General features: G+C 40.3%; 2 protein-coding genes across 3 annotated transcripts in view; one reads left to right on the top strand and one right to left on the bottom strand.

Annotated features, from left to right (window-relative positions):
- Window positions 1–8,946, bottom strand: part of rspo4 (R-spondin 4) — a 34,748-nt gene extending 25,802 nt beyond the window's left edge. The window contains exons 1-3 of one of the 2 annotated variants that reach the window (XM_086293070.1): window positions 8,479–8,946; window positions 1,084–1,272; window positions 10–147 (exon numbers count right to left, since the gene is read on the bottom strand). In XM_086293070.1, coding sequence (XP_086149196.1) covers window positions 10–147; window positions 1,084–1,272; window positions 8,479–8,557 — 406 coding nt within the window. In that variant the 5' untranslated portion in view covers window positions 8,558–8,946. Of the gene's footprint in view, window positions 1–9; window positions 148–1,083; window positions 1,583–8,478 lie in introns of those variants that run through there. The other variant, XM_086293069.1, reaches the window with a different exon arrangement.
- A 1,894-nt stretch (window positions 8,947–10,840) lies between these two features.
- Window positions 10,841–22,249, top strand: LOC147331046 (uncharacterized). Its single transcript, XM_086294086.1, has 2 exons — window positions 10,841–14,118; window positions 22,180–22,249. The coding sequence occupies exons 1-2, from the start codon at window positions 11,474–11,476 to the stop codon at window positions 22,247–22,249; spliced, it is 2,715 nt and encodes a 904-aa protein (XP_086150212.1). The 5' UTR covers window positions 10,841–11,473.
- Window positions 22,250–24,147: the final 1,898 nt, after the last annotated feature.

Genomic DNA, 24,147 nt, shown 5'->3' with positions numbered 1-24,147 from the left:
GTAACTTACCAAGGCAGTCTGTCTGGTGGGCACGAGTTCCCTCTGGGCAGTGGGTCAGACACTTGCCTTTGTAAAGCTGGAAGCCAGGCTTACACTTGGTGCAGAAGTCCCGGCTGAAACATTGCTCACAGTCTGAAGAACGGCACTCTAAGAGGAAACAGATTATCACACACAACGTAGAGTACTTGGGTATTCATTGTTACATGAAAAAGTCAATTTTTCACCTGGTCACACATATTTTCATTTTAGCTGAGAGGGTGAACACAATAATTAAAAAGCTGAATTTGTCCAGTGAGAGCAAAGCTGCTGAAAACTAAAGGTGAAAAAAGAGAGTAGCATCTTTGCTTCCTGAATATCATATGTTTCCTACTGAAACCTGCTGTTATGTCAGGAAACGCAGGAACAGTTAAAACCAATTCACTTTCAGAGAGGTGATTTGTATTTTGCTTTAGTCTTGTTTGCCTTAAGCAGACAGAACGTGTTCTTTTGTGTGCTTGACAGATACAGATTGTGCAATACGTGCATCCAACAAAAACAAACTTTGTGCTGATGACATTTTGAGATGCCAAGCAACTGATTTGTTGTATCTAGAATCTTTATATATTAATATTAGAAGTCACGGTTCACAGAGCAGTCAGGGAAGATTGTGTGCTCTTTCACTGTTTCTCCGAGGTAAGGGCAAATCAGAAAGGATTTTAATATTGCATTTTGTGCTAAGGTTAAGGGGAGTCAGTGATAGTAAATATGTTTGGAAAAGAAATAAAGTGAACTATTGTGGAATCTTTGATTTTCCCAGTAAATGAGACAGAAACTATGTGCTGTTGGGTAAAGTTTTCTTTTCATTTATTAGGACAGCATGTTTCTGGAAAGAATTAAGCAAGGTGCATCTTGAAAAGAAAGAGAAAGAAGAAGTGGTCTGGGACTGCAGACTCTGTGTATGAGTACTGTCGGTTGTTTTTCATTATTTCAGACCTCAAGACAGTTAAGTCATACGTGCTAATGTGAGTAAGACTATCAGCAAATATTTAGTCAGAGATCACAGTCAGAGATCTCTGCAGGGGAAAGTAAAAAAACAAAACGCACTCATGCAGCGGTTGACATCCTTTCCTCTCTGTCCATAGTGTCCTGCAGGGCAGGCGTGGAGACAAGTTCCATGGTGAGATATCCCCTCCCTCTGCAGGAACAGGAAGAGTCGCTCTGGGCAACGCACGCAGCCGTTGTCCCGGGAACACTCCAAACAGCTCCGACAGTCCTCTGATGTTTCTCTCTGAGCTGCAGGAGACAATAGGAAGACGATTAAGCCAGAGCTGCATTCAGGAGAGGAGTTATTAAAGTAAAAGTAGAGGAGGGAGCGAGTAAGGAATAAATAAAAGCCAGGAAGCGAGAGGATGAGGAAGGAAAGGAGAGACCAAAAATCCTCAAGATACCAAGAGAATTTCGGGAAAGATCCACTGCTGAAAATCAACACATTACCAGGAACTCTATAAAAATCATGCATCAAAGCGTTACAGTATTTCACTCCATCAAATAGTTGTAGTAATTGCTTTCGTAATGGCACACACTTCTTTTTGAGGTTCAGCATCTTTGATATTTCTTAGTTTGCTGCCTTGTTAGCTCGAATAGAGAAGAGCACAGAGTGTGATGCTGTGTCTATATGTCCTTTTAGCTAACTCCTTACATGTACATTACCAGGTGCACAAAGGAAGTTGTGTCCTGACAAAGCTTACATGTCACTCTGACGATGCACTCCTGATGACTTGATAGTCTAACACTTTCTTGGTATGAGTAGCTCTTTAGAAACTGTAGGTCGCTGATAATGAGTAGGCTTACGTTTAGTAAGAAATATTCTTTATTTGACATGAAAACAGCACCAACGCTCTTTTTGTTCATCGAGGACTCCCTGCTACTGCAGAGGTTACAGACTGAAGCACTGATCAGTAACTCAACTTATAACTTATAATGACTAATAGTGGGATTTTTCTTTCATAAAAATAAAATTTAGCTCTACAACGTTTTGATAAATATATTATTATCACATATTATTAAGTGACATATGTCAACAAGTAGATATTTTAATCTATTTCTATCCCAAAAATGTGATATGTACTGTAACAGTGAGGTACAGTATGACAGTCAAGCTTAGATCTAAGCCAAGGTAAGTCTTATATTATAACAAAAGCAAGTGGCTGTGTCTGCTTCCAGGTACAGAGAAGACTCGACAAAGAAAGAAAGAATGCTTTCAATCCATCGGGGATAAGGAGGGATATGGAAAGACAAGCAAGGTAGGATGGAAATTTGGATTGAGCAGCAGACAGCGAGTGTGCGTGAGTCTGAGCAATCACACTCTGATCCTTGTGGGTCACTACATTCACCTTGTTATGTGTGGCTGTGGTTTAGGATGTGTTTGTGTGCAAAAGCAAAAGTGAAACCTGTCTTAAAAAGTTTTCAAAAACCCAAATCATGTTATTCATTCATAGATAAAGACACAGAAGATCATGTAACGTCAAGGCAACTATGAAAACATTTAATCGTGTATAGTCTTGTTTAGTTTCTCATTAAATGTTGACCTTTTTTTGACTGTCAAATCAAGAGTTACGAACAGCTTTTTAACAGTTTTTTCTTATAATCATTCAAGGGTTGGAGCTGGCGTTTTAAGTTTTGTGCATAATTATCTTTAGTTTTTAATTTTTGGTTTTCTTTGGATTGTAAATTGGTGAAATCTAGCTTTCTTTTCAGTCCTGAGCTTTAGTTACTGATTTGAGGGTTGTATTTAGTTAGTTCCCCTGTTGGTTTCCATTCTGTTCCTCCTTCTGTCTCATCTGTATTTGTTTCCTCATCACTGTCCCATGCCTCACTCTCAATATTTCTGTCTGTTTTCTTTAGTTACTTCCTGTGTTTACTTTGAGGCTTAGTTTTCCTAAATCATGGGATGTGCAGCTTTTCTTCCTGTCCCTGCTTTGATTGTCTTTAGTTGTGTTTTGGTCCCCAGCTGTTTCCTCTTTCCTTAATTCCTCTTCTGTATATATCATCCACATTAGTGTGGGTTCCCCTTTGCTTTTCCTTTCCTGTGGGTTTTTTTCTTTTCTGGATTAACAGATTTCTTTAATAGGTGTCCTGTTAGTTTAGATGAGAAGCAGTGAAACTAGTTGGAAAAACGTGTCCTGTGAACTCTTTCATCTTTCAAGAAAGGGCAAAGATTTCATTTTAGAGCTTCTGTTAATTATTAGGACTATGATTTTTTTTTTAAGTGAAATAGAAATAAAACGATTAGTTAAAAAGCTCAGAAACATTTAAAAAGTGGACTACATTATGAAAAGTTTAAAATTATTTTTTTTGTACGTATGTATGTTCTCATACATATAAAATCTTTAACTGCACCTGATACCATAAAAAGACATTTTGTGACAAACTATCAGTCTATTAATGTTAAATAAGCTGTTCCTCTCACGTCTGTCAATAGTCCGTTTATGACCATAGACTTTATAAGAAGAGTGATCCAGCACCTGTTTGCAGTCTGCTGTTTTGAAGGCACTATTTAATCATTGTATCTGTCACCATCTTTAATTTTTAGAAACAGAGCTCACCATATCTGAATGAGATAGTGGAGCTAAATTAATGCATTCACACTATTATCGTTAGTTATTATTAATCTCTGGCACTCTTCCATTGTGTGTCTTTGGTCCTCCCATCACCCTCAGCATGTCGTGGCAGATGACACGTTCTGCATGAGGTTCCTGCTAAAAGAGTTTTTCCTTCCCACAGTCGCCTAATGTTTGCTCACAGGGGACTCATTTTTGGCGTTTCTCTTAATTATTGTATCAAGTGCCTCGAGGTGACTTTGGTTGAGAACTGAATATAATTGCATCGCAAAGATATACAAGCTACATGGATTTAGCAAATAAGGTTAACTTGTCTTAACCATCATATAAATAAAATAATGGAATTTCATTCACCAAAATTTGAGCAGAATGCAAAATGTATATAATATATATTCTGTTTTCATATATATATTTCACCTATGAAAACATCTTTAGCCCTACATGACAATAGTGCTTTGGTAATTTTTCTTTTTATAAAACACTAAATCAAATGTAATAGGTTCTACTCCTTTGAAGAGGTAATTAAAATTTCTGGTGTTGAAGATTTGTTTTCAAGTGATCTTGGCAGAGTTACTAAAGATAACAGATTTCCAAAGACAGAGTTTTCAACTCCAGTGCAGAGTGGAACAGAGCAGATTTCCCCAGAATAACTCAGTGATCCATTTGGGTTTTGAGACCCGCTGAGCTCTCAGCTCATTGTCTGAAAAACAGTTCTCTACACATATGCTATCGATCTGCAGGCTTAAGGGACTTACAGAGGAGCGGCAGGTTAAGGTAGCGTAAAACGCTAAACTTTGACCTCGTATGGGATTGCCCTGGGTTTTTAACAAGCACCAGGTGTAACAAGATCTGTTGGGGTTTCAGGGAAAGATGTTAACATTTTGGAAAGAGCTTACACCCTAAAACACAATTCACAAAACTGGAGTATTTAAGGAAAGTGACGGCATAACGATCACTGAGATTAGTAAGTTTAAATAGGAAAAATAAGGAAACAATATTGTATAATGGTTTTGAAGCTAACAAGTTCTCCAACTTGTCATATCCATATGAGCAGTTTGTTCCTGATGTCTGAAATTTCAGCTTGCAGCTGAGTTGACATATGATGCTGTTTATTTGTGTGTAAGTTAAGAACTTTAAAAAAAATGCAATGAACCCTATAATGAAAATCTAAGTTGTGTTTCTTTACATGGTATATGTAATCTAGTTAAAAAACCCAATCAAAAAACAAACAAATCCTGGTTATGCTATAAGTTTATATATTTAAGTTAAAATGATCACATCTATTTTAAAATATATTCTTAACAGGAACAGATATGTTTCAACAGTGCTCCATAATGTGTACATTAACTAGAAAAAGGTGGAGATGCACACTAAAAAAACACAAGCTGTAGGGGTGCTACCGTCATGTCCCAATGTCCAGACACTTGACAGCAGCCGAGTCAAAAATGTGCTGCAATTTAACATCTTTTTCACCTCTTGATCTCCCAGCTTGTGTTAAATTTTCATCTACTTTCTACTAGCTTTAAATGTTGTTATGGAGCCCCTGGAGATCTGTAAAACCTTCATAAGGTGTTTGCACAACATTATTGATTTGAGTGCATAAAACTGTTACCTTATGTGACATTAGAGCTCTGCATGATGGTCCTGATAGGCTGTTTTGTCTTCTGATGCAGCTTTGTTTTTAATTGTTTTTATGTTAACTATAATAAATGGGAAATATAAGGAGACTCTGTAGATTTTTCTCTTTATATGTTATACTTGTTTTGATTACTGTCTGTTTTCAGTGCAATGATGCAATGTTCTTCATCTTCTATGCTGTTTCAAAGAAGGTTGCTCAATAATTAGTCAGACTTTTCTTGCAGATGTAGCAGCAATTGCTTAATATTGACTGATGATTTCATGTTTAATGCTGCTACACACACTTTGATGAACAGGGGCATTGATTCAGTAGTTTTCTAAAACATAATGCTCCCCCCCAATTTCCTGGGGCTCGTTTTTAAAGATTTTGACTCTTTAAAATTCTTTGACTTTATTCTTTACCTATTTATGTTTTCCCAAAAGGCAAAATCATTTAGCCAAAATTGTTGGTGAACAGACATGGATCACTAGTAGCATCCAAGTGGCAGTCTTAGAAAGTGAAACATAAAGCCTTTGCAGAACCTCCACCAACTGTACTGCTGGTACCAAAAAATGAGCCATTCCCTGTAGACTCCCATGTTAAAACGCTTAACTTTACAGCATGACAAATAGTTTTGGTCTCTGCAACTATTTTACCAATCGTAACGACTGTATGTGTTATGATTTTTTTCCTGTAACTCACTGATTTCTGTTGTATTAATGATTAAAGATATGCATTACTGGGGGGGCGACTTTGAGTTTTGGGTTGCAAACCAGACCAATAACTATCAAAGAAGTCTGTGCTTTATATAGTATTTGCATATTTGTGGTGCTGCTATTAATGCACATTTAAAGAAGTTTGGACCTCTGCAGCTACTGCACCATTCCCTTCAGCAAGCCTGCTCTGTAACGTTACGTGGTCTGCCACTTTACGGCTGAGTTGGTTGCTGTGGTTCCTAAATGCTTCCACTTTCCCATAATGCCACTTAGAGTCTGAGAGAAGAAATTTCATAAACTGACTTGTTGCAATGATGGCATCCTATCAGAATACCAAACTCATTTTTTAGCAACAATTTGTAAAGGCAGACTTGGTGCTCATTTTTATACACCTGTAACAATCGGACCAGAAACACCAGAATTAAAAAATTAAGATGCGTGGCTCACCCCTTAATGTATAATCATAAATGTGTAGCCAGTGAGAAAAGTACTAACTACTTTCAAAGTTCCCAGTGCCATTGCTACAGTATAAAATATAAAACATTGGGTAAACAACTTCTCTAACACCTGTGCCCACAAAGTCTTTACTTTGAGTAATACAGACAGACCTGGTAGATGCAGACAGGCAATGATTTGACTAAAACTCAGTGTGCTGCTCAAAAAAGGCTTAAGTCATCCAAACTTAAATGGTACTTTGCTTCATTGCACATTACAGACTTGGATGATGTGTCTCATAATAATGGTGCAGTTCTTACTTATTTTGCAAGTTGTTATGCTGTCATATTAAGTCTTTTGAGTGTGTGAGAGGAGTAGGTGGAAGCATTTTTCTACAATTTTCTGTTGTTTTTTCCCCCATTGAGTGTGTTTTTTTTTTTACTACAGTCGGTCATAAACATGAATACTGATAGAGTGAGGGATAATTGCAGGAGAAAAAAGAGCAAACAAGGAATGAAGAGAAAAGACAGATTAAAATTAAGCTACTTTCTGCTGCTCCCTAATTCACAAGTGGTCGTCCCAGCTGGTAGCTCCTCATGTTTGATTTGACAGAGTTTTACGTGGGATGCCCTCCCTTTCCTGACACAACCCCTGAGGAATTTGTGCCTCCTCCCGGGAAGGAAAAATCAAATGACAGCATAAATCTCCGTGGTAAAAAGAGATGAATGCTGACAGCAGGTCAAGCAGTCATTCCAACAGCTAGCATTTAACCCTTTAGACCTATAAATGCAATCCAACATTAACCTGTTCTAAGGTATTAGCATCAAATGTCATCCAGTATGCAATGTTCAGCTCGTATAATGTATTACTTTTTAAGTAGGACTTTTTATAAGTCATTATAACTTGCATATTTTACAGGCTATCTTCTAATGTGTTTGGTTAATGTTCTTGCCTAATTTGGGAAACATTGAGGATTAAAGATTCCACTTTAGGAATTGCATGAAGTTGTTTACATATGCTGTACAGTAGTAGCCATTTTGTGGCAATGATTTAATTTTAAATGTGAAACATGATAAAGATGACTAAATAATAAATTATTCATGTGTCATGTTACCATCTGTGTGCGTCCAGTGCCATCACATGTTTATCATACGCACATGACAGAATTAAGATTTTGAAAATGTATCTCTCGTTCTTTCAATTTGCCTTTTCACTACCTGAATTGGAAGCGCATAAACCTGAGTGAGTGTTAGTGGCAACTGATGGCTTTATGAAGCCCCTATAATTATTATCTTAACACTTGACCTCTAGGTGGGTGATGGGGGCAGAGAGAAAAATGTTACAAGCCAGAATGTTGGTCTAATTGAGACCGGATCCCCCTCTATTAGTCTCTGATTTCTTAGGAAATACCAGACACCGGTGAGCATGAGGGTTACCACAGACCTGTGTGGCTGTGGTCTGGACTGTTTTCAGAGGGATTGGATAAGAAAGTGATTAGAGACAAATCTGGATCTGGAGATAATTCCCAAACACTGTGACTATATGCTGGTACAGAGTTTAACAAGAAAAGACAGGCTAGTTTATAGACTGAATACCGAGGAAATAAAGTAATTCGTGGAAATAAAAAGTGATTCTTATTTAAAAGAAATAATCTATGTACGATAAGTTCTGTAGAATGTTTCTGAAATACTTGTTTTGTGGGTTTCTGGAGTAATTAACATAAAAATGGATCTTTCTGTGTTAGGTGATTTAATTAGACCAGATAAATATCATTATGATGATGATAAAGTTATATGAGAGCTGTGTAAACAAGAACTGCATCAACCTAAGCTTCTTTAATGACACCTGCTCTCTAGTGTAAGCATGTCCTAAATGATAATGATGATGATGATGATGATGATGATGAATAAATATATATTTGTATCGTTTGTCTGTATCGTTACGTTTTTAAAATAATGCACAAGTATCTCCAGTTGGTTCCTGTTTTGTTGTACATGTGGAACATAAGTTCATTTGTTAAGAAAGTGGGAAAAAATTGAAACTGCTGTAATTGCTGTTGTAATGCTATCATGCTAACAGCCTCTTTGTGGTCTTTTCATGGTGTACTCACCACTTTGCTTCTGCATGATGCCGGACCCCATCCTGATCACTTCACATAACAAAGACATCACAAGGAGTGGCAAATGCATCTGGGCTGCTGGTAAGCACCCGTTTCAGCGCCGGGTTGCGGACATCTGCAAAGACTCCAGGGTTTCAGTTGAAAATATAGTTCCACTGTGAGGCACAGAAAGAAACGAGAATAGAAAGGGGCAAAGACTCAGGGTTTAAAAGACGTAGGGGTGGATGGAGATGAAGGGAAGAAGATAAACGTGAGGGACCAAAGCAGAAATAAGAATGAGTGCTGACGTGAGAGAAGAGAGGAAACACAAGGAAAAAAATCCTTTTTCTCTTTGTCCTGTTTCGCAGAGATGATTTAGGGCTGAGATGATGAGACAGGCAGCCATAGACAACAAAGAAGAGCACAGGAGAGAGACGGATAGGTGGTGAAGAAAGCAGAGAGGCTTGTCTGCTTCCTCAGACTGGCAGATTGGAGGGAAAACTCTACATTTAACTACCACTGTCAAATTTGCGATAAACGAGCTCCACTTATCCCACAACCATCTTTAACCCTTTAAGGCTGCACTCTCAGCCCTAAGTGGTTCCATATTTCCAGCTTGATCTTTAGCCTCCTCCTCCTGGCTCAGTCTATTGTTGTTCAGTCTCTTTTTTTTTATTATCCCTGTTTATTTATTTTTGTGCAAGTACTGGGCAGCTTTGTTTTCTATGGCAAAGTCAGTAAACTTAATTTGACCACCTTGAAAAAAAAAAGCAGCTGGAAACAGCAGAGCTAAGACTCTAAAATGTGATTATAGCCTGCCACGTTTTGGCAATTGATTCGTTGTGCCTGTTTGGGTAAGTAGTCAGGTAAGTGGGCAAGAGCAGGGCAAATTCATCTCTTTGGTGGACCCCAAACCTCAGTCGCTGGGAATTTGTTTTGATTATACAAATATATGACAAAATACATCACTACACCCATTTTTGTTAGTCTGTCTGATTTGGTAGGTTTTTAACTTAATATAAAATATAGAATCCACCATTTGGATTTTAGGATGTTTTAACAGCAAGTCAGCCCTGGTCAAAATTACTGCACTAGTTGCTAATATGTTTGGCATCAACATGTTTTGCAACTTACACATCATACTAATAAAAAACATTATCCAGTCTTTCAAAACATGCTTCCCTTTTTCTAATTATTGGTGTAAAATGTTATAATAATATGACATTAAGAGACACTGTCACCATAAAAATTATTCATTTGTTTTCTAGATGTAGACTAGAAAGAATGGCTTATTTTATTTAATACACATTTATATTTCACAATATTAAGCCCTTCTAAAAAAGAAACAAAAAAATCCCACTGCATGGCCGGCAGTGTTGTGGCTTTGACTCACATGTTGCATGCTATTCCCTTTTGTTTGTTCTGTTTTTTTTTTCATCCTGTTTATTAAGAACAACCTTAATGTTTCATGTCATGTCTCTATTTAGACTAATTGTCTTTTAAACTGAAGCTGATTTAAAGACTGACTCACAGCAGCCTTAATTACTAGATCAAAGATACAGATTTATGTAGCAGAGAAAATCTTTTTGTTTTTTTACAGTCTAGAAAAGAAAACAGTTATGGTGATTTGGATTTGTTGCTGGCACCAGTGGATGAACCCCATTGCTCACTGGCAAATTTCTTATGGGAAAGAATTACATATTAAAAATATTTTTAAATCCTCATACTGCCTACCACTGATAAACAACTTTATGTCTCTGAGACGGAGCTTTTTCCAGCAGTTTGGACGATCTAAGAACCCATCAGTGAAAGGTTACATGTTTAAATGTACTGGCAGCTAACAGATCCAAATCTTAAGACTAGTAAGATACTAAATTCAGAACCTCCTTAAAACCACAGATGTGTATTTGTCCCGTCTCTCTCTCTCTTCACCCGGTTCTCCCTGAGCCTGGTTCGACAAGAGGCTTCTTCCCATTAAAAGAAGGTTTTTCCATCCCTTTGTCATCAAGTGCTCGCTCAAAGGGGGTCAGCTAATTGTTGGAATTTTCTCTGTATTATTGTAGGGTATTTATCTTATAATATAAATAGCCTTGAGAGAACTGTAATTGTGATTTGATGAAAAAGTGAATTGAAAATGTTTAAAATGAATGCGAGTAGCCATGATAGTAAAATAGTTTGCAAGGATTCAGCTGTATTTAAACAATTTCCTTTTTAGAATTTGGTTCTCATATAGAGCTTTTCTATTCCACCTGAGCACTTTATACAACCTGCTGCATTCACACCTCCATATACCTTTTATCTAACTCACACATGTTTATGCTCCAGTGAACACACTGGAGAACAACCTGGGGTTAGTATTGTCACAGGCTGGGTCTCCAACCCAGCACTCTGAGTTTTCTTTCTATTTGTCTCATTTTGTTATGTGATCAGTTTTGTGTTATTTCCTATTTTCCTTTAGTTTAGGCAGTTATTGTTCTTGGTTTTCTATGTTTTGGGGTTTTGTAATTATTCATCACGTATTAGGTCTGTTAAGTTGTGTTGTCATGTTTTAGTATTTCCTGTTTTATTTTGACTATGTCATGTGTTCTTTGTTCATTGTATTTAGCTTTCTCTCCTGGTCCTGTCATTAGGTTTATGTCTGTCAGCTGTTCCCCCATGTGTCCCCACTTCCCCTGATCACCTCATGTCTGTATTTAAGCCTTTTGTTTTCTTCATGCCATTGTCGGTTCGTCTGTTTATCTCACCAGGGTCACAGTCTTAGTCATGGTCTTTGTTTATTATTTTTCCACCACAGTCATAGTTTAGGTTTTGGTCTCAGTACCATTTAGTATTTTGTTTCTTAGTGTTTTGCCTGTTTGTTTTTGGTCTCTTGGTTCATTTCCCTGCCGTCATCGCATTAAAGGTTCACCTTTCTGTTAATCATTACAATTCCTCGTCATCATCTGCTTCTGGGTCCTGTTTCCACACACATCGGCGCACCCCGCCGTGACAGAACGAACCGACCAGTATGGACCCAGCGGATGCTGCTCTCACCGAGTGTCTGGAGGAGACTGCTCGGATCCAAGTGATCCTCGACCGCATCCTTACAGCGCCCGATTTAAAGAGCAAGCAGGTAATGATTAGCGTTGCTGAAGCTATTATGGAGAGGGATCCCCGCCTTCTCCAGCTCCCGGACTCACCTGCCATAGTTGCTGCCTTTACCAGGATAAAGGAGATGCTGCAGGCCCAGGCACTGTCGAGTCAGGAAATGGCTTCCAGCACCCACCAGTCACAACAACCCCACAATCAGTCATCTCCATTGCTGCCTCCGGAACCTGAGTGTGTTCGTGTCGGTTCGCTGAGATTCGCCACAGCGTCACCACCTCTCAGCTCACCAGTTTCCACGCCCTCATCACAGTCTCGCCATACTCCTGCCACGGTCCAGCGCGAGGAAGCGCTGGACACCGTTGATTTAGATCACGACGAGCGTCAGTCGATATACTGCGCTCTATTGGAGGAGGAGCTCCGGTGGAAGCCGTGGCTCATTCCGGAGCACGAGCACTCTTTCCGGGGAACTCGACTGGCTCTCGGGGGACCTCGGAGTTACCAGGGACTTCCACCTATTTCACCGCCGTCTTCCACTCCTAAGAAAAAGCGGCGTGCGCGCCGCCGACGCTCCATTACACAAACACAAGTGAGTGACTATATCTTGGCACCTCATGTTTTTTCTCCGGAGGTTATGGAAACTGACACTACTTTTCCGGTTAATGAGCCCGGCTATACAGAGACTGTTTGCCCTGGAAAAGCTAGCCATCAGGCTCAGCTAAGCTGCTGTGGGACTGCTATCCAGGCCGGTTTGGAGACGGAGGTACAGCTGGTGCAGCCAATTTCAGTGTCAGTCGGAGGGCCCGGGGAGCCCGTCCGGCCTCATGTTTCGTTTGCTGGAGGTTCAGGAGAACCCAGCCAGCTTCATGTTTCGTCTGCTGGAGGTTCAGGAGAACCCAGCCAGCTTCATGTTTCGTCTGCTGGAGGTTCAGGAGAACCCAGCCAGCCTCATGTTTCGTCTGCTGGAGGTTCAGGAGAACCCAGCCAGCCTCATGTTTCGTCTGCTGGAGGTTCAGGAGAACCCAGCCAGCCTCATGTTTCGTCTGCTGGAGGTTCAGGAGAACCCAGCCAGCCTCATGTTTCGGCTGCTGGAGGTTCAGGAGAACCCGTCCAGCCTCACGCCACGTCAGCTGGCGGGCCCGAGGAGCCCGTCCAGCCTCACGCCACGTCAGCTGGCGGGCCCGAGGAGCCCGTCCAGCCTCACGCCTCGTCAGCTGGCGGGCCCGAGGAGCCCGTCCAGCCTCACGCCTCGTCAGCTGGCGGGCCCGAGGAGCCCGTCCAGCCTCACGCCTCGTCAGCTGGCGGGCCCGAGGAGCCCGTCCAGCCTCACGCCTCGTCAGCTGGAGGGCCTGAGGAGCCCGTCTGGCCACCTTCTGCTTCACCACCTGTGGCTGCAGCGCCACCTCCTGCGGCTCCCGTGCCGCCGCCTGCAGGACCACCACCTGCTGCGCTACTGCTTGCTGCTTCTACGCCTCAGCCTGAGGACGACGCCTCACCTGGTTCTGCCACACCTCAGTCTGAGAACTCATACGAACTCATTTCACCCACTATAGACTGTGTGTTGCTGCAACTTGAAAAGCAACCTGCCTCGTCAGCTGGAGGGCCCGAGGAGCCCGTCCAGCCTCATGCCTCGTCAGCTGGAGGGTCCGAGGGGACCGTTCAGCCGCCACCTGCGGCCGCCTCGTCGTCACCTGGTCCAGCTTCATCCGAGTCTTCATCCTCGTCTGGTCCAGCTTCGTCAGAGTCTTCATCCTCGTCTGGTCCAGCTTCGTCCGAGTCTTCATCGTCGTCTGGTCCAGCTTCGTCCGAGTCTTCATCGTCGTCTGGTCCAGCTTCGTCAGAGTCTTCATCCTCGTCTGGTCCAGCTTCGTCAGAGTCTTCATCCTCGTCGGGTCCGGCCTCAGCCTCTGCAGCTCCGCCTGGTCCGGCCTCAGCCTCTGCAGCTCCGCCTGGTCCGGCCTCAGCCTCTGCAGCTCCGCCTGGTCCGGCCTCCGAGTGTTCAGCTTCGTCTGCTCCTGCTCGTCCCGTCCGGCCTGCTCGTCCCGTCCGGCCTGCTCGTCCCGTCCGGCCTGCTCGTCCTGTCCGGCCTGCTCGTCCTGCACGTCCGGTCCGGTCTGCACATCCTGTCCGGCCTGCTCGTCCTGCACGTTCTGTCCGGCCGATGACTGGACGTCGTTGCCGTCGTGGACAGCCCTCTGAACTACGCCGCCGTCATGGACGGCCCCCTGGACTGCTACGCCACCAGTGCCTCCCGCCCGGCCGGCCTCCTGACCTGCTCGGTCGCCGTCGCTGCCTCCCGCCCGGTCGGCCTCCTGATCTGCTCCGTCGCCACCGGTGCCTTCTACCTGGCCGGCCTCCTGAACTGTTTTCTGGGCTCTTGGACCGTTGGCCTCCGGGTCGGCCCCCTGAGCTCATGGATTTTGGACTGCTGGATCGTTGGCCTCCTGGTCGGCCTCCTGAACTTTTGAACTGTCTTTTGTTTTGTTGTCGGCCTCCGGGGCGGCCACCTGAACCGCTTCGCCATTCGCTCCTGTTCTGCCGGGTTCATGGTCGCCCTCCTGAAGTCGGGTCTCGGACTTTTTGTGCCATTGTTGTGTTTGCTCTGTGTGTTTTCGTTTCTTTGTTTTTTGTGGCCTTGTTTCTGGCCCTCCGTCCTGGGCCCCCGCCGCCCGCCCTTGGTGGGTTGTTGTGGTTTTGTTTTCTGGGTGTTTTCGGGCGTCTGGAATCCGCCCTTGAGGGGGGGGCTCTGTCACAGGCTGGGTCTCCAACCCAGCACTCTGAGTTTTCTTTCTATTTGTCTCATTTTGTTATGTGATCAGTTTTGTGTTATTTCCTATTTTCCTTTAGTTTAGGCAGTTATTGTTCTTGGTTTTCTATGTTTTGGGGTTTTGTAATTATTCATCACGTATTAGGTCTGTTAAGTTGTGTTGTCATGTTTTAGTATTTCCTGTTTTATTTTGACTATGTCATGTGTTCTTTGTTCATTGTATTTAGCTTTCTCTCCTGGTCCTGTCATTAGGTTTATGTCTGTCAGCTGTTCCCCCATGTGTCCCCACTTCCCCTGATCACCTCATGTCTGTATTTAAGCCTTTTGTTTTCTTCATGCCATTGTCGGTTCGTCTGTTTATCTCACCAGGGTCACAGTCTTAGTCATGGTCTTTGTTTATTATTTTTCCACCACAGTCATAGTTTAGGTTTTGGTCTCAGTACCATTTAGTATTTTGTTTCTTAGTGTTTTGCCTGTTTGTTTTTGGTCTCTTGGTTCATTTCCCTGCCGTCATCGCATTAAAGGTTCACCTTTCTGTTAATCATTACAATTCCTCGTCATCATCTGCTTCTGGGTCCTGTTTCCACACACATCGGCGCACCCCGCCGTGACAAGTATCTTGCCCAAGGATATTTGACATGCAGACCAGAGCAACCAGGGATTGAACCACCAACCTTCCAATTAGTAGGTGACCTGCCCTACCTCCTCAGCTACCTCCTATTCTATGCCACTGCTTTTAATTTTAATTTAATAACAGATTTTCTCTAATGGCATCAACCAATCAATATAATGTTTACAATGAATCAAGAGTCATACAAATTATTTAGACTTGGACTGTTAGTTTGACAAAATAAAATCAGTGATGTGACCGAACTATGAAAACAAATAATTTTGGGATTCTAGAATCTGCTTTAGTCCAGCACAGAGCAGACTGTTTTTATGGTTCTCATTAAAACCTTATGGTGTTATGATGGGAAATGTCAACCCAAGTCTTTGGAATAGACAAACCACTGAAATGTTAAAAACAAAAGCTTTCAGTCTGTAAAAATAGAATTTGTTTTTCTTGAGGTCCAGTAGAGATGACTCTTTGGAGATACAAGGTTTTAATTCGTTTCCCTCTGCACACATTTAGCAATACTGCAATCCCTCGATTGACTGTCAGGCTTCCACATTAAGATGTTTTCAGACCACAGCCTTTTTACAGAGTTGGACAGAGTAAACTGTGGCTTGTGGTGAAATTAGAAGAAGACAGACATCAAGTAAGAAGAATTGGTGTCTGAAGCTCTGCCCGTGTTTGCACTGATGATGGTAAGTTTAGTCTTGATTTGAGATTTATTTGTTCTAAACATGTTCAGCAGGGTGTTAGTTAGTGTCCCACTATGTACACATACATGGTGAACTGTAAAACAGCCTCTAATTAAATTACTTGAAATTATACGCCTTGAATATACTGGTTTTAGAGAATTTACTGTCTACTGTGTGCTTCATCTGTCTGCTGAAGGGGTCCTCTGTGCCATTTCAATTCTGACATCACTATTGAGAAAAACTCCCAGATGGCAACAAACTTTTCCTGAAGGCACACAAAGCACGATGGTGCTGTCACAGTGTTGCAACAACAACTAGTAAACCTTTGCTGTCAAGAGAAAATCTGCTGACTAAAGCTGCTTTTCAACCCAAAGAACTTTTAAAAGAACCAAAAGGTTTATTGGATTGTTTACTGTGTTTTCAGAATGTTGGGCACAATATTTGATAAAAATATGAAACATGAAATGTGAAACATAATAAGATGAAACAGAGTAGCCTCTAAAAAGCAGATCGTTTTTCATGTGTTAACTTTCTGCTGCAAAAACACTAAGTTAAGGAAATTAGCAGTAGCAATAATTTTATTAGATAATTTTATTAGACAATAGCATTAGCTTTTTATGATAACAGCCTGAGTTTTCCATAGAATTTTGAAGTGAGACACTATAACAAGCTGCCCCTGTCCTGTAGGTTGTGTTAATGCATCTAGTGGACTAATATGTTGAACAACTACTGATGACATGTAACAAGGATGCTGTCAGGTCTTTAGATTCATTCTAGGTTATGGTGAGTTTTGGTTTTAAGCTAAACACAGAGGAGAATGGGCCATTGTGATTGCTGTGACTACACTATGGAACAGTCTGCCCATTTAAATTAGGATCTCTCCAAACCCTTGACATTTTAAAATCCCATCTGAAAACACATCTTGACTCCCTAGCTTTTAATTGTGACTGAGTTTTGGTTTTGTTCTCTTTGTGTGTGCTATATTCCTAGTATCTCTGATTTTTATTATCTATATTTCCAGGTCACAGGTTCTAGTTTTTTGTTAGTTTCCCTTTGTTTCCAGTCTGTGATTTTCATTAAATTATGTCATTTTTAGTTATTATCTTTTGTGTTCCCTTTCTCTGTCTCCCCAGTCAATCATGTCTTCATGTTTATCTCCCGTCTCTGTATTAAGTTCATGTGTCTTGGTTCTCGTCTCAGTGTTTGTTACTTCCTTTTTCGTAGTAAATAAATAAGTAACAAAGGAAGTAACAAAGAAGTGTTTGTTACGTCCTTTGTTACTAATTCTGATAGTCCCTTGTCTTGTTTTGCTTCCTCTTGTCTCTTAGCTTAACTCCATTCAGCTGTATTCTCTTGCGTTTCCTATCTTTCTAATTATCTGGTGTATGTATATATTGTCTCAGTCTTTCCTTGACCTTTGTTGAGTTCTCCCTCTTAGTTGTGTCTGTCCTAGTTCTGTGTTTTCTATAAAAAGTGAAGGTTTCTGGTTTTTGCTCCTGGCTTACTTATCTTTGTATTGTTTTTTAGAGTTTGCAACAAAGCCGAATTTGAGTTTTACTTTGTACTTTGGAGTTCTGCTGCACAGACACCTTGAATGAGATATTGTTCAAATGTAACAAAGGATGAGAGTGAGGGTGTGCCGTTGTTGATCTTGGTTTACTGCTTTCCAAAGTGGGATAAGATGAGCATTGTCAATAAATTGGACTTAAACACCCAAAATGCTAGGCTTAAAGTAAACAAACAGGTTTTAAAAGCTATTGTAAAATAAAATGAAAAACTAGAAGGTATATGATGGGTATAGAATATTTCCCCCAAACTTCCCTGTCCCCTCTATTTTAGATCTGAATTTTGTAGACGGCTTAGTTACATGCATTTCTTTTTAGTTACCATATAGCCAACTATGCATTCTCCTCCGTTTATCCAATTCATTAAGATTATGTATTAGCATAATTATACTAAGACCGAATGGATCCCAAAAATAAAAATAAAGTATGAGAACCAGAAAAGATTACAGAAAAAGATCCTATTAAGTAGAATTTGAAAGGAAAAACTACTATACTGGAAGTATGCTAGCTATATTTACATTAAAATATTTAATAGAAAAATATTCCCTTGTGTTACTAAAATGATCAAGTCTAAACAAATGCACTGATATTAGGTTTCCCTGCTTCATGCCTACTCCTGGTAGGCAGTGCTGTGTAGCTCTCCATCATATATAAAAGAAAAAAAAATCTGGAATGTCATTTGATAATGGGGAAAATATGTTTTATAGAGGAGCGAGCTCAAAAAACATATAAACAACTCACTGAAGTATGCAGAGTACCAGGTATTAGAGTCCAAAAAACAATTAGGTGAGCGACCATAAAAGGGTCTGCATGTTTAGCAAAAAGAAAAATGGTATTTTGATCTGTTTCAGAAATGCTTCATTGCACGCATTTCCTGACTCTCAAAGCTAAGGAACGCTGTAAACTTTTACTCAAAAGAAAGGCCATCAAAGAAATGGCAGAGTGGAAAGTTTGCTGTTCCTCACAGGTGCTGCTTTTATCAGGAATGTGCAAAGTAAATGGGTTTAATTCCTTTGTAAACTGCACAACATGAATCTGTCACTATCAACAACTAAACAACTAAATGTGTTAGAAAATGTTTTTTTTAACAGTCAATGTGAGGTGGTGTGTGTTTAAGCAAATGATACTTTGATCTTAAAAGTCAGTCATGAGTCATGACCAATTTATCACCACAACTGACTGCACAGAGTCTTCCATCATGGTAACTGAGGCAGGCTATTAAAATGTCAAACTGCTGTTTTTTATTGACTGACCAACCTTTATTTATCCTACAGACACAAACTTAACCAGCTGCTGACAGACTGCCACTAAACACATTGTTAGCACACACTCAACACAGATACACACAGTTAGCGCTGGTTTGGGCATTGGGAGTTGGAGGGTGAAAATATTTTCTTCACTGTAGTAGTATTTCACTAACAGTCAGTCACCACAATGTGATGTAGTGAGTAAATGGGTGCTTTGCACATTTAGAATACTTAGATTCATAGTTATGTGAAAAATACACTCACCAGTAGAGATGTGAAATGATAAGAAATTAGCAATTAGCAGGTATCAGTTTGATTCCTTATTTATTCTCACTGGATCTGCTTTGAGAGTAAAGCAGCTAAGGAGCATATTAAAGACATTACATTCTGCAGTTAATTAATTGCATGCTGTGTGGTTAAATGTTTTCACATGTTTGGGGTAGTGCTGTCAGCGTTAATCTCGTTAAAATGATGTTAAAGCCATAACCGCATTAACGTGGCAAATCTCGTTAGCAAGTTAGCACGAATCGCCCCGTGCATGGGGCTGCACGGCGTCAACGCGTTAGCGCCATTTTAATGAGATTAGCACTGACAGCACTAGTTTGCAGTATTTCACCATATTATTGCGATCAGTGTTGGGGTCATCGCTCAAACAGTAATGACCCCAAGTAATGTATGACACATATTACACACTTTTCTTAAAAGTAATGCAGTATGTTACTTAGTTACTCAGAGGCAAAAGTAATTCATTATAATACTTGTTAAAATACTTTCGTGTTATCAGCCTAGATGCTTTCAAAGAGCCAAAGTTGTGTTAGTTGCATAATGCTGTTTTTTCTTTCCTGGATGCAGTTTCCACTTTAACATTGCACTTTTGTCATTCTGTGCAATAATAATAAAAGTAACATCCATATCCATGCTATAGACTGTGCCACTCTATCCCTCCTGCAACACGCACTGAAATCAGCTGTAGTAGCACAAGTGCAAGTGAAACTAATTGATAAGCAAGCAGACTAACAATTCCAAGGAATTGAAATACTGTTAACGGTTTCTGTAGGGAACCAGTTTTCAATTCCCATCCCTACTCACCATTCACTTGGGAAAAACTACACCTACATGTAGACTGATTGGCTAATATTAAATTAGCCAATCACGAGGCAGGAAGGCATTTACAGTGTTGGTCAGATATTTGCATACACCCTGTCAAAGGAAAATAGTTTTTATATAATGTGATCAGCTCCATGAAATGTGCTTTTTATTGATCACTAAGCAATCTACATGTCTACGTGACTTTTCACCTAATAACTTTTGTAATGAACTTATTCAGCTACTAACCGCTTCCTGTTTTCAGAGAACAGTTAGATGTAGAAAAGGGAAAAACCTGTTGCTCTGAGTGATGTTGTTATTTTTGTACACACACACACACACACACACACACGCACACACACGCACACACACACACGCACACACACGCACGCACACACACACGCGCGCGCACGCACACACACACGCGCGCGCGCACGCACACACACACGCACAGAAAAGTATAAATAAGGAACGCAGACAGTGATGAGACGCAGGTCGCAGGTCGTGCGTCTATGACTGCCCTCGCAAGTAAAAGACAACTGCAGTGTTTGTGTTTTCTAACTCAGGTGTCTTAGCTGAAGAACTATGGGGTGATTTAAAGAAATCCCCTGTCACACCCATCATGGGTATTGTTAAGATTTTACTTTTTTTAATCTTTGGCTTAGGCTCCCAGAGGTCCTGCTTTCACAGTTGGGGTTTCATTCCACTGAGACGAACAGTCTAACCGCCAAACACCTCTATCTAATTTCTGTTCATCAAAAAATCATGTTCATTCTTTCTATTGATCTCTCCTTATTGAAATTGTTTTCTCAGTTCTGCAAAAGGATATTGTTTGTAGTGACTAGGTGTTTATTACTAACTGCATTTTTGTTGTGTCAGATGGCACGATTAAAATACCATCATGGATTTCAAATAGCGTCATATTAAAGTTCCTGAGCAATCTAGTTTGTAGCTTCTAAAATACATGTTTTACTTTTTATTTCTGAATTTGAAAAACAAAAGCATCAACAACCAAATCACAGGAATCAGCATCAAACAAACTGATGGGAGTAGCTATTCTCCAAAATATTCTTTTTTTTCAACTAACATTTTAAGACACAAGCTATGTTCAATATCAGAATTAAACTTTTGATCAATTTTGATAGGATCCAAATCTCTCCAGCTGGCATACCATACAAAGATGGGCCTCCAAGTCCCCCGAACCTCGTAACCCCACACGCTCACCAAAAAAACAGAAAAAAAAAGAATGGGATTTCTGACTGTATGCATTGCGTGCATTGACTTGAGTTGGTCTGACCGGGGAAAAAAAGTGGCAAAAAAGAAGAAAACCAAGCCCTCTCTGTGATTGTAACCATTTCCCTCACAGAGGGTAGATGAATGAAACCACCAACAGAAGAGGAATTCTGAGGCAAGGTCACATGAAGTTCACTTGTAGGGGTGTATATGTGTGAAACCAATTGAAAATGTGTTTTTGTGGCTTTAATCCCTAATCAGATAAAGAGCTGCTGTGAAGGCTTGGAATGTGTCCACAAGTGGACACATTGTTTCGGATGTTCTTTGAAGCCGTTTCTCTGTAGAAGTTTGATGAAATTTTATTTCATCAGGAAGTAAATGGAGAAAAAAATAGGAGTACTATACCTCCGAATGGGTAAGGAGTGGCAGGATGGTTTAATCCATATAGGCAGATATCCCTTTTTTCTAAACCAAGCACAAAGAATTATCTAACTGTGATTACAAGCACGTTTACTCTTTAGCGGTAATGTACTTTGTGTAGTCATAGTGTCCTAGCATGCAGCGGCTGGGGCAAACCACTGACTGCTTGACGTCATTTGTGCCCGTGTGCTATACAGTCTAATCATTTGGCTCTGATGTTGTCCCCTTGCTTTATCTTAGCAACTCTAGCTTAGTATGATTTGTTAAGGTATACAATAAAGAAAACTATATTTGAATAACATTACGTCAAACATAATTGTACCAAAGTTGGAAGGATACGATTGTCTAAAATTTTTATTGCTGGAAAAAAGATTCAGGCATAGGAAATAGTTCAAGTTACTGTTTACGTTTGATATTTTTACAGATGAAATTGCTCAGATAAGTTACAGATAACACCAGCAGAGAATAAAGGCTACTCAAACGTTCCTTACTCCTAATTTTAGATACAAATTCTCATAATTTGAGTATTAAATAAAAGAGGGAAACACAGGCCATCTGATAATGGGAGGATGAGAAACTGAGACACAGGCTGGTCTTTGGAAAACACGAGTCCTGCAAAAGAGAAAGACAAGAACCCAAGGGGCTCTGCAAGGCCATGACCACAGGGTAAATATGCAACAGATGCTAAAATTGTATATCAAATTTATATTCTGCTTAGCATGCCATGGCAACAGGAGTTTATTTGCACATCGTATCTCCGACACACAACCGTTATCCTGAAGACCAACATCTTTGGTCAAACACAAATGAGGGTTAAATAGATGATAAATTGTTATAAAAAGACACATAAATAACACAGAGAGTTTTTTTTGACACAGAACTGCTAAAATAGCTTAACGTATCTTCATGAGCTTTTGTTTATTTTTTTCACCAGCATCAGATTAGCACCCGAAAATACTGTATATCTGTTCTGGGTACTTCCCACCCTCTTTTTTTTCCCTATCAGGAGCTCCAAGGAAGGTTTGAACACTAAGGTCATTTTCTGTGGAGATATGAGAGGCATGCGGCAGCGATAAAAACCTCCACATGGTGGACTGTTGTTGCTGTTCTACATTTTTCACAGACTTTTGAGCACCAAGAAGTAAACTTGGGTCAGTGCTACGCATCTGCTGGAATGAGCTGTCAGATGTTTCTGTGCATCTAAACACTTTGCTCGTATGGGTTGTATTTTTTATGTAACCGGCCAGTTATCAAATCAAATCAAATCACTTTTTATTGTCACATCACTTGTGCAGGCACACTGGCACAGCACATGCGAGTGAAATTCTTGTGTGCGAGCCCCACAAGCAACAGAGATGTGCAAACACAACAACACAAACGAGCAAAATACAAGAATGGCCAACGTGAAACTAATAAATATATGTACAATATATAATAGTGTATGCATTTCTGGATGTTACATTCAGATAAATTGGTCCAACATTGAAAACTACATAAAATAAAGAAACTGCTTTTGGCTGCTCCCTTATTCATCAGGGCTCACCACAACAGGTAGATCCACATGTTTTATCTGGCAGATTTTTTACACCAGATGCCCGTCCTGAAGCAACCCCAAAGGGTTTTGTGTCTTCTCCCAGGATTAAACTAGGGATCATTCACTTTATTAGGTGACTGTGTAAACTACTACACCATGGAGCTACTGTTTTGAAATATACATTATTATTTTAAAATGGGAACTGTCTTGATTTGCATTTTGTTTCATGGACTTTTTGATTTTATTTATTTAGTCTGGGTTTTTTTTTCACATCTTCCTCTCTGTTTGGAACTAGCACTCCCGCTACAGCCACCTGCTTACTGCCTGAACCATCAACCTACCTGGACCCTACTCACCTGTTTCCACTCTGCTAAACATTCCCCCCCTCATTTGTTAAATTTTCTGTGTGCTTCTCATGTCTGTCCAACATGATGCTGCATTGGTTCCACACAAAGCTTTGCAGATGTAAGTCTACTTTTTCTAACTGTCAGCTGCCTCTCAAAGGCAGTATCATAAATATGGGAACAATAAAAAATAAGGGCTAATCTTATTCATATTTATAGCTTTGCTTTGTCTTGTGAAAAACTTATTTTCAGTGGAATTTGATTATATTGCAATTCTCCTTCTCTGGTCTTCACTGTGTTCCTTGGTTATTTGTGTCAAAAAATTCATTTTATGCTGACAAAGAGAAACTGCCAGTTGTAGTCAATCGCAGTCCCTAATGAGAAGTTAATAGGCTTTGGCGTTGTCAAGTTGAAACACAATATAAAATCTTCAGCACCACTTGTTAAAGGATGGAAGTGAGTGTGTACATACGTTAACATGTCTGCAAGCTTTTGATCCTTGGTGGAATAGAGACTATCCAAAGTTGTGCAACCAGTTCATTAAATCATTTGTTTGTTGTACAATTATTCCAAGGGGGGGCAGTTTAGAGAAATCATTAAAAGCCCAAAATATTCTGTGATGAATAATTTCTGACCACAGCTGCAGACACTGTTAAGATGAAATACGGACAAACTACATCATTCACCCAATAACTGTTTCCACATATCCTTTACTATGGTCTAGTTTCAGTTACGCATTTTCTGACTTGAAACCCTATTTTGAAGATTAAGAATAAACTGCATCAATTGTAAAATATTCTAGATAACTTTCCATGACTTGTTTATGTTGACTGAAATAGGCGGTCTGTGTTTTGAAGGAAAAAAAGAAATGTGTGAAGTAGAAAGCCTGCATGAACAAATGAAAAGCTTGCAAGCAAACGATCGTGATTTACATTAACTCTGATTATGGTTTTCATAGTTTTTCAAGCCAACACAAAGCTGTGAATTATATAATTGTAAATTAGAAAGCTGAGTTGAACACCTGCACTTTTGTATGTTCCATGATTTTTAACTTGATTTAATTTCAGTGACTCACCATCACCACGGAGCAGATTAG

The sequence above is a fragment of the Aulonocara sp. 'chitande type north' Nkhata Bay genome, linkage group LG5, assembly GCF_057382095.1.
Source record: "Aulonocara sp. 'chitande type north' Nkhata Bay isolate Kocher_YH1m ecotype deep benthic linkage group LG5, A_spYH_male_GT1.1, whole genome shotgun sequence".
Taxonomy (NCBI): Eukaryota; Metazoa; Chordata; class Actinopteri; order Cichliformes; family Cichlidae; genus Aulonocara; species Aulonocara sp. 'chitande type north' Nkhata Bay.
Note: the sequence above shows the minus strand (reverse complement) of the source record. Positions and strands in the feature narration are given on the sequence as shown.

Bases quoted from the DNA above. Each gene is read 5' to 3' on its own strand.
- LOC147331046 (XM_086294086.1), top strand. From the start codon at position 11,474: ATGGACCCAGCGGATGCTGCTCTCACCGAGTGTCTGGAGGAGACTGCT. The intron at 14,119-22,179 runs GTCTCGGACTTT...TTTCCCTATCAG, and splicing joins GGTCGCCCTCCTGAAGTCGG to GAGCTCCAAGGAAGGTTTGA.